Raw genomic sequence first — 10,238 nt, forward strand, 5'->3', positions numbered from 1 at the left:
TTCAAATAAAAAAAATCAACAACCTGAGAAATATCATTTAAAAAAATTAATACAAACAAAACATATCTGATACTCAGTTTAATAGATAAATAAAATAAAAAAAATCAAATAACACACACACAAAAAAATCAAATCAGGGAGCCGCAACCCATCTTCTTCATCTAGGGTTTTCTGTGGGGGGCACTGGTTGCGGTGGCAATGCAGGGCGCTGGTCGCGATGGCGGTGGAGGGTATTGGTCGCGGTGGTGATAGGGGGCGCTGGTTGCTGGTCTCAGTCGCGGTGGGGGGCGCTGGTCGCGATGGCGATTGGGGGTACTGGTCGTAGTGGCGATAGGGGGTGTTGGTCGTGGTGGCGGTGGGGGGCCAGGTTGATGATTGTGGTTGCGGTAGGGGGCGCTGGTCGCCGTGGTGGCGGTGGTTATCGATGGCCAAAAGAGGAGAGAAGAATGGAGAGAAGATAGGAGAGAGTGTGTGTGAGAGAGAGAGAGAGAGATGAGTGGGTCTGTGCATGTGCGAGTGGGGGGAGGGGGGCTGTTTTCCACATTTTGCATTTGTTTTGTGTTTTCAGTGTATTTTCACTGAAAACGCCCAAAGGGTTTCCTTAACAAAATTTTTAGTTATTTTTGAAAACGCGTTTTTGAAAAAACAAAGAGAACGCGTTTTCAGTGTTTTCAAAAATTAAAAACAGAAAACGGCCCGAAAACGGGAAAGAGAACAGGCCCTCAGCCTTTCAATAAATTCTTTTACATCTTTTAAAGACCTAGTCAAATAATTTTCTTTGTATAAAGGGACTTTAAATTAAAAAAAAAAAATTTGAAACACTTAATTTACCCTCTTTGAGTGTATATTATTTCTTATACTAATTATATTATCATTTTCTTTTTATCTCTAATCTCACTCATTTCTTCATGGAACTGATGCTGGACATGGTACCGAACAAGAGATCAAAATGAGAAAGGAGAAAAGGATTAACAAACCTAGATTATATAATGAATAATAAACACTCAACTGAGATTAGGGGTATGCAAATGGTTAATTTGATTATTAAACTAATTAAAATTCATTAGTTGATTAAACTGAATTAAGAAGTAAAATTGAACTAAATCGACCGATTAACTCGAAAAAATTAAACTAACCGATAATCAAAAAAATCGAACCAAAATCGTATAAACTGAACTGAACCGATTAAATCGAAAAAATATAAAAAATTGAAGAAAATTAAAAAAATTGATAGAAAACACACAAAATTGAAGAAAACAACATTCTTTTATAAACATCAAAACAACATCGTTTTAAATTTTAGTCGATTCGGTTCGTTTCGTTCTTCAAACCAAAAAATTGAATTGAAAATCAAAAGTTAAAATTTTTTAAAAAAATTAATCAAATTAAATTGACAAATTCTATCGATTCGATTCGATTAAATAAGAGAAAGTAAACTTTTACCCTTCCTTAATTAAGATGAACATTAACGATGACTCCATATTGAACCTAGTTCTTGATTCAATTCCTACCAACTAAACCCTTCTAGAGCATCGCAAAGGGGTTTCTTTCCCCTTCAGGTGTTTTGGTACCTCCCCCTCATGAATGTCGTTGACAGCAAGGGTGAAAGGGAGTGCGATTTTGTTCACCCTCTTTAACGAGGGTGACCTTAACCCCCAGTGCTCTGGGGGTTAAAGTTAACAGAGGGGCAACCCAAAAATATCAAAAATGGTTGCCCCTCTGTTAACTTTAACCCCCAGAGCACTGGGGGTTAAGGTCACCCTCGTTAAAGAGGGTGAACAAAATTGCACTCGATGAAAAGGAGAAGAAGAGAATAGAGATGGATAGAGGACGGCAATGAGTTTTGACAACGACAAGACATCAATGATGAGTTTTGATAAGATTGAGAGAAAAGGAAAAAAAAAAAGGTTAAAAAGTCCTTTCTTCAATTAAAAGAAAATTAACAACCATTTTGTAACAATGATTGTAAATTAATCCATACTTTTAAAATTTAAGAGAAGTTTACGTGAGTGCGATTTTGTTCACCCCTTTAACGGGGTGAACGTAATCTCTGTTAGTGAGGGTTAAAAAAATAATCATGTTTTAAAAAAAAATTATTTTTAGTTATTTTTTAAAAAAAATCATTTTCAACCATTCAAACAAACTAATTGTTGAAAACAGTCACTTTTCAGTTTTGACTCAGTTTTAATCCTGTCAATTATTTTTATAAGTCTGTCATTTTTTTATAAGTTTTAATCCATCAAGTTTTGATCTTGTCATATTTTCAGTTAAATTCTAAAAATATTTTTTTTAAATATGGTTAATTTTTGTAATTTTCAACATATACCAGTTATTTTTTAACCCCCACTGACGGGGGTTACGTTCACCCCCATTAAAGGGGGTGAACAAAATCGCACTCAGTTTATGTTATCCCATATCATAGTTTTTTTGGTAAATGAAGTATATTTTGAAGTGTTCGCTCTTTAAATCTTCAGTTTCAAAGTTTAAGTGTTGAAGTTCAGCAATTAAAGCGATTTTGAAGGTTAAAAATTATTTTTCGTCCTCACATTTGCGATAGGATTAGGGATCAAACTGACCGTTGAGTTCTCTAATTTACATTTTCTGTTATGGGGCCGAACAACAAGCGGCGTTATTGATAGTGCGTTAATTAAAAAAAATTATATTTTAAAAAAAATGCAAAGATGATTAATGTCTTTTTTTTTATATATATAAAATCTCAGCAATTATTTGTGACATTTACGAGTAAAAAAAAATAAAAAGCAGGGGTACCAATAGGAGATGAGTTGGGCAGATGAGATGGCCTCCACATTGGACTTGGAAGACAGACACTTACCGACCGCCAAGAGGGTGTGACTTTTTATCTGTTGAACTTGTGAGGCAATGACTTTCTATCCCTTCTACTTCTACCGTAACTGATAATCAATTTTGCAACCGCCCGTGACCACACCACCGCCCCCAAACTACAAAGCATATCACCACTGTGTCCAACGATATAACTGAATTGATTAAATTATAATAAGTTAAAATTTATATTATTAGATTGTGGGTTCAATTCTTTCTCTTATATAATGAGACAAAGTCTTTACTTATAATTTATTTTTTTTACTAAAATTAAAAACACGAGTAATGAAAGAGCGTGTAAGAACGATAATCCCGAAATATATTATCTCTACAATGTAATAATCGCCACGTTAATAATGTACCTAACCTTTTAGCACTTAAATGAAAGGTGATAAGTTTGGTCGGGTGGTCCTAATTTAAGTTCCTCCTTTAAATGGCATGGGCCTGAATCTTGTACTAATTCATTTTGAAGATCATTATTGGTGTAATGCTAAATTTATTTTTATTTATTGAAAAAATATTTTATTTTTCATAGAAACAGTTGATAAATTTTAAAGAAATAATATAATATTTAATAATTAGGAGCACCAACATCTCTTAAAAAGAAATGAATCTCGTAAGCCTCCAAGGCATAGATTAACTAGCAAAGGAAAAATGTGTTCGGGTGTTATTTTTTGGGTCTTTATGTTCTGTGTTCACGCCATGTCTAAGAGATAGTTTAGCATACAAAGAGCGACCTTGAAAAATAAAAAATGCTTGCCGCCCTTACATTTGCGGTTGTGTTAGGGGTCGAAACTTATCTGTTGAATTTTATGATTTAGCTCTCCTGCTAAAATCGTGAGACCGAACAGGAAAGCTCGTGATGGTGCATTAACCAAAAATGAATCTCATATTGCCAACAATGAATCTCATATTGCCACTGTTCTCAATGATGAGGAAGATAATAAAAATTATACGTGTAAAAAGATGAGTGCACAAAATTTAACTATGAATTCTAATCTAAAAAATCCCAATCTCAAAAATCCCGATTCCTATCAACATAGCTAGAGATAACTTGCCCCGATGGCCATAGAGATAATTTTAGCTTGACGAATTTGCTGTCAGCTATACTCAAATCCGAAAGTCTTAAAGATAATTTTGGCCTAACAAATTTGTCGCCAATGTAAGATACCTGAGTCTGAAAGTCTTGGGAATAATTATGAGTATGTCAGTTTATTTTGGCTACGAAAAAATTAAGGTTGCGTTCTTTTTATTGTTTTTAAGTCATTTTTAATTTTTTAAAATAATGAAAATACATTTTCTTTACTGTTTTTAAAAATATATTTTTAAAAACAAAAAAAAAATTATAAAGAAAATTCAAAACAACGAAAAGTTGTTTTGAGTTTTTTCATTCAAAACAAACTCTAAACTCAAAATACATTTATTTATTTATTCATATTTTATTATTATAATAGAAAAATATTATAAAATTCATTAATTTTAAAATGTATATATATTTTTAATAATATATTAACATTAAATATTTATAATTTATTGAATAAAATATTATTAAAAAATTATTTTCAAAGAGAATGCGTTTTCTAATTTTTTATTTTGAAAAATAATTTTTCAAAATGACAAAGAGAATGTGTTTTTAATTTTTTTAAAATAAATTATCAAAACAGAAAACTGAAAATGAGTTTAAAACTCAAAACTGAAAATTAAAAAGTAAAGAAAACGTAACCTAAGGTTTTCAAAAATAAACCAACACACTTATAGTGTTCATTACATATTTACTGTTTATTTATTCTATTAACTTAAGCTTTCAAGGCTATATTAAGAGAACTAATCCCAATATTTTTGGATAAATTGATTTAATTAATGTTATTTTTATATTTTATAATTTAAAATGACATTTTATGTAAGTATTATTTTAAATTCTTTTATTTTTTTAATCCAAATTTTGGATGAATTTAAAATTTTAAATCCATTTGTAACTTTCATTATAATTTCAACCAATTCGTGAATTTAAGGGCATCACGACACAAAATTATCAACTTGAAATTTGCATTAAAAGAACTTTGTTTAGACTATGGGATTAATTTAATGGTAATCAAGAGATTAGAGCGCTTTCTATATCATTACGGGTCCTAATTCATAAAACTATTGTACATTAATGAATTTTTTTAAGTGCACGATCAAAAATAGCGTTTGTGGGTTTTTATCAACGGCCAAAAGAATAAAAATAAGAACTATAATTAATTTAAAATTAATTATATTTTTAATTTTGTCACAAATTAACAAAGTTTCATCTTCAAATTTTCACAATACGTGGGAAAATAACACAAAATGCCATGGGGGTTTAGGATAATTGCAAAAATTATGCTTAACATTTGAGAAAATACAGTCAGTATTAATGAGATTTAATACTATATTGTAATCCTCCATCGTCATTTGTTAACCTCAAGTAATTATTAGAAAATATCTAAAATGTCCTTATATTTAAAGACTTTTCTTATTTTTTATTTTTCTCTTTTTCTTCACAAGGCTCTCATCTATTTGTCTTTCTTTCTTTCTCTCTTAATTGACAATAGCGATAATAAAGAGAATGACATTTCTCTCTCCTTAATTGACAATGACGACAATAAAGAGAGTGACATTTCTCCCTCCTATTCTTTCTTGAAGCTTTGATCTTGTTATTTTAGATCTGAAAGGATTTGAATTGTTCCACATTCTAGATTGGAACCATCAACGAACCAGAATGATTTAAATAGTGAGATGGTGACGATAGTTTAATGGAGATGATAATGATAACAAGTCTCTCTGTCTTCCCCTCTACCATAGAATCTAGATCTTTAAGGGTTCGAAAACCTCGAACCCAAATCAATGGTGGCAATACCGTCTCTTTCTCTCACACACACGCACACGCACGCACACATACACTCACGCACGCACACTCCAAACAATATGGGTAGGTAAATTTTCTTTTTCATCATCATCATCTTGTCATTTTTCTCTCTATAGCAATAGAAACATAATGGATGAACCTAACCTAGACGAAATGAACACTCATATTACCTAGTAAACCTAAAGCATTTGAGTTTATTAGGATTTTAGATTGAAAATAAACCACAATCAAACCATCAAGTACACAAATGAACCAAAATTTTAATGTGAAAAACTTAAATCGAGAAAAATTACGGGTAAAAAGAACAAAATATTACTGTGATGATATTGGTATAATAATTTCAAGATATTGGTATAATAATTTCAAGATATTGGATACCTATATATAGACCTAACATTCATTTGTAGATATACATTAAAAATTATATTATGATCATAAGATAATATGAAAAGATAAGTCTTCAATTTGAGATAAATTTCAATCATAATTAAATTTGACATCCTAATTATAGTCAAATTAAAAGTCTTAATCTTAGATGAATTTGAACTTTCGATCACAATTATCAGATTGTTCATCGGATGCATTTGGATTCATTGGGTTTATATTTGGGTTGACTCGATGAGATCTGAAGCATTTGGGTTCATTGGCTTGGCTTAAACTAAATCTCTAAGTTCATTTGATGAAGCCATCGCAAAGAACCCAAGTGAAGAGGGGTTCATTCTCAATAACTTGATGGTCATCAGCGATAACCACTAATGATTTTTTTTTTCTTTTTAAATTAGATGTGAGAGAATGAAGGAATAAAAATAGTCATTTTATCCCCTTATTTAATTAAAAAATTATTATTTTTTAAAATATGAAAAATAATCTTAACAGTGAGAACAAACCTCATTAGTTGTTGTTGTAATTTTCCTCCCAATAAGAACATAGTTTTTGCCTGGCGGAGTCAACATCGACGTCTCCATTGGGTTGGATTTCAAATTTGGAAGGCTTTCACTCAGTTTAAGGAAATCAGACAAGACTGGGTACTATTACTCTGTGGTGCGGTTGCCGACAAGAGAGAAGATCTCGACCATTGACGATGATGATTCCGGATTTTGGAGGCCTCCTCCCACTTGGCTACGGCTGTGGCCGCAAACGCAATGCAACAAGCGGCGGTCATTTGTGTTGAAGACGAACACAAGGTTGGTTATGCTTCCGCGCGTGCACACGCAGATGCAGTGCCTTCTGCGTTCTGACCCATTTTAATTTATTTCTTCCAACAACCTCTCGCCCCGTCTTTCCCTAATGAAAATATCTCCTTTCGGGGCTCTCTACGTGCCACAAATTTGGTAGCTTAAAAGTCATTAATGGTGGATGGTCAGAGTTCCAATTTTGAGAGTATAACATTATTTATTTATTTTTTTTTTACAATTTGAAGGTAAATTGATTATATATTTTATGAGTGTACCGAGTTTAGGACTTACTATTTTGAGTTTGGACATTTATGACATTATATATTTTATGACATTATTTATGATTATATATTTTATGTTTTTCAATTGGTGCATTCCCCAATTGGGAGGCAAGTTGCAACTCATTCCTTTGACTTTTTGAATCTGTGGGGCTTGTGAGGATGCAATACACCAACTAACCAAAGAAATTACATTTCACCATTATCAAAAAAAAAAAAAAAAAAGGAGCAAAAAAAAAAAAAAAGAAGCTTGAAATGCACCACGTCTCTTAAATTTTTCATTTTTTAGAAAAGAAAAAAAAAAAAGAAAAGAAGAGAAAACTTGAGCTGCTCTCCATGTGAATGTGATGCCCACCATTAATTATTACATTCTTTTTATTCTTTTGATGAAGTATAGGATTAAAAGTAATTTTTTTAAATTAAAATAGTGTGGAATTAATACACCGAAAAGAATTCGGTGGTGGAGCAGACTATATAAATGATCATCTTGCACCAATTCTGATCGGCTGCTGGTTGCTGGAAAAATCTACCTTTTGACCTTTTTGTAAAGCTCATCAGCTTCCCCAATTCTCTCCCTCTCCACTTTCCCATCTTCTTCATCCAAATTAATTAGAGAGGGAGGGAGAGAGAGAGAGAGAGAGAGAGAGAGAGAGGGAGTTAATGGATGGTGCTAGGGAAATCTATTACGAGAATTACAGCATGGAGGGGGAGATCATCAACTTCGTCAAGGTCTGGTTTTCAGTAATCGTATCCCTAACCTACTGCTCCTTCACCGCCAAGCTTCTCCCCAAGGGCCTGCCCCGATTGCTCGCATTTCTTCCGGTGATCTGCCTCTTCCTGGCCCTCCCTTTCAATCTCCACTCCATGCATCTCGGCGGCATGACCGTCTTCTTCCTCGTATGGCTCGCCAACTTCAAGCTCCTCCTCTTCGCCTTCCACAGGGGCCCCCTCTCCGACGCCTCTCTCTCTCTCCCCCAATTCATCGCTATTGGTTGCCTCCCCATCAAGCTCCAAGAAAAAGTACCCGGAAACAATCGCACCCGAAAAGCCCATAAATCTCTCTGGAACTACGCCATAAAGGCCCTTCTCATCGCCTTGTTTCTGCGTGTCTACGATTACGGCGACCAGATTCATCACAAGATCATACTGGTTGTGTATTGCTTACACATATACTTGATGCTGGAGCTTATGCTGGCCGTCGTGGCGGCTCTGGCCCGAGCCACGCTGGGATCGGAGCTGGAGCCGCAGTTCAACGAGCCGTACCTCTCGACGTCGCTGCAAGACTTCTGGGGGAGGCGGTGGAACCTGATGGTGACGCGCACGCTGCGGCCGACCGTGTACGAGCCAGTGCTGGGGGTGGCGGCGCGGCTCGTGGGGCGGGAGTGGGCTATGGTGCCTGCCGTGCTGAGCACGTTCGCGGTGTCGGCCCTGATGCACGAGCTGATATTCTTCTACCTGGGCCGGACGAGGCCCACTTGGGAGATCACGTGGTTCTTCCTGCTCCACGGGGCGTGCCTGGTGGCGGAGAACGGGGTGAAGAAGGCAGCGAGGGGGAGGTGGGGGCTCCCGAGGGTGGTGGCGACCCCGCTGACGCTGGGGTTCGTGGTGGGGACGGGGTTTTGGCTGTTCTTCCCGCAGCTGCTGCGGTGCAAGGCCGACGTGCGGGCATTTGAAGAGTACGCGATGGCGTGGGCGTTTCTCAAGGGGACTCTACCGCTGCCACGTTTCAACGTCTCTACCTCATCCTCCTCCGCCGCCACGGCGGCTTAAAGGACTTTCCAGATTCCAATTCCATTACAATCTCATCCTCCCCCCCACCTTACTTTTTTGCGTCAGAGAGAGATGGAGGTATCCAATTGTCCCTCCAAATCCAATTTGGCGTTCTTCAATTTCAATTTCTTCTCTTCTTTTTCTTTCTTTTTTTTATTTAAATCTCCATTCAATAGCAAAATAGTATTCTAGTTCTAGTCAGACAACTACAACTATTATTATTAAGTGTGATTGGCTTTAAGAAGGCAGTTTCGGATTGACTGAATTTAAAAATGATGTTACTTTTTTAATTTAAAATTTATTCTAATAATATATAAATTATACAAAAATGTTAGTTTACACTTGAATTTTAAACAGCTGGAAATCAATTTAGATCAATGTCTTTCTTTTATCACACACGCAGGATCTTTCATTTTAAATTTTATATTTAGGAGAATGGGTCAATTCGCTGTTCGAGAGAACAAAATTTATAGGATTAAGCTCGATCCATTGTTCTGGAAAATAGATGAATGCCCTGAGTTATGAGTCTTTGGTTGGATAGTTTTCAGATGATTAGGCTCGGGAGAGTTGAGGAGTCTTTAAGAGGAGTGCGATTTTGTTCACTTTTTTAACGGGGTGATTATCACCCTCACTGTTTTTGTGAGGGTAAAAAATAATGAAACGACAATAAAAAATAACAGTTATATGGGTTAATATTTGATTGTCGTTTTATTATTTTTTATTTTTATAAAAATAGTGAGAGTGATAGTCATCCTGTTGAAGGAGCGAACAAAGTCGCACTCCTCGAGGTGGTATATCTTGCGGTCTCTGAATGAATTTGTGGTAAAAAATAATTAAAAAATGAATGAGAAATTTTTTAACGCGGACTCTCATATACGAATGTCAAATAATATCATGATGATGTAGTAGGTAGAATGCGTGTGAAATGTGAGTCTCCGGATAAGTATCTAGTCTAGTGTTAAATCTGGGTCTTCGGATGCTACATCTGGACTAGGGACTCTGTCGAAGACTTGGGTCTTCGGAATAAGCGACATTGAAATTGGCAGGCAAAGGAATTGGCTCACGGCTGATGGGAGAGGCGCATTAAATGCGCCTGGAGAAGTCTGGGAGAGATTAAAAGAGAGGAGAGTGCAATTGATTCCGCTGCCGTGCCTACTCCCAATTTCTCATTCTCCTCCGATCATCCGTCGCCATGCCTACTCCCAATTTCTCATTCTCCTCTAATCAACCGTCTGATTTGCGTGAGCTATATATATATATATATATATAAATATATATTATATGGAA

General features: G+C 35.3%; 1 protein-coding gene across 1 annotated transcript; it reads left to right on the forward strand.

The window, feature by feature from the left end:
- Positions 1-7,667: 7,667 nt before the first annotated feature.
- Positions 7,668-9,290, forward strand: LOC127795977 (acyl-CoA--sterol O-acyltransferase 1-like). The gene has a single exon (XM_052327982.1). The coding sequence runs from the start codon at positions 7,842-7,844 to the stop codon at positions 8,949-8,951; it is 1,110 nt and encodes a 369-aa protein (XP_052183942.1). The 5' UTR covers positions 7,668-7,841; the 3' UTR covers positions 8,952-9,290.
- The last annotated feature ends 948 nt before the right edge of the window (positions 9,291-10,238 follow it).

This window comes from Diospyros lotus, chromosome 2, assembly GCF_014633365.1.
Source record: "Diospyros lotus cultivar Yz01 chromosome 2, ASM1463336v1, whole genome shotgun sequence".
NCBI classification, from domain to species: domain Eukaryota; kingdom Viridiplantae; phylum Streptophyta; class Magnoliopsida; order Ericales; family Ebenaceae; genus Diospyros; species Diospyros lotus.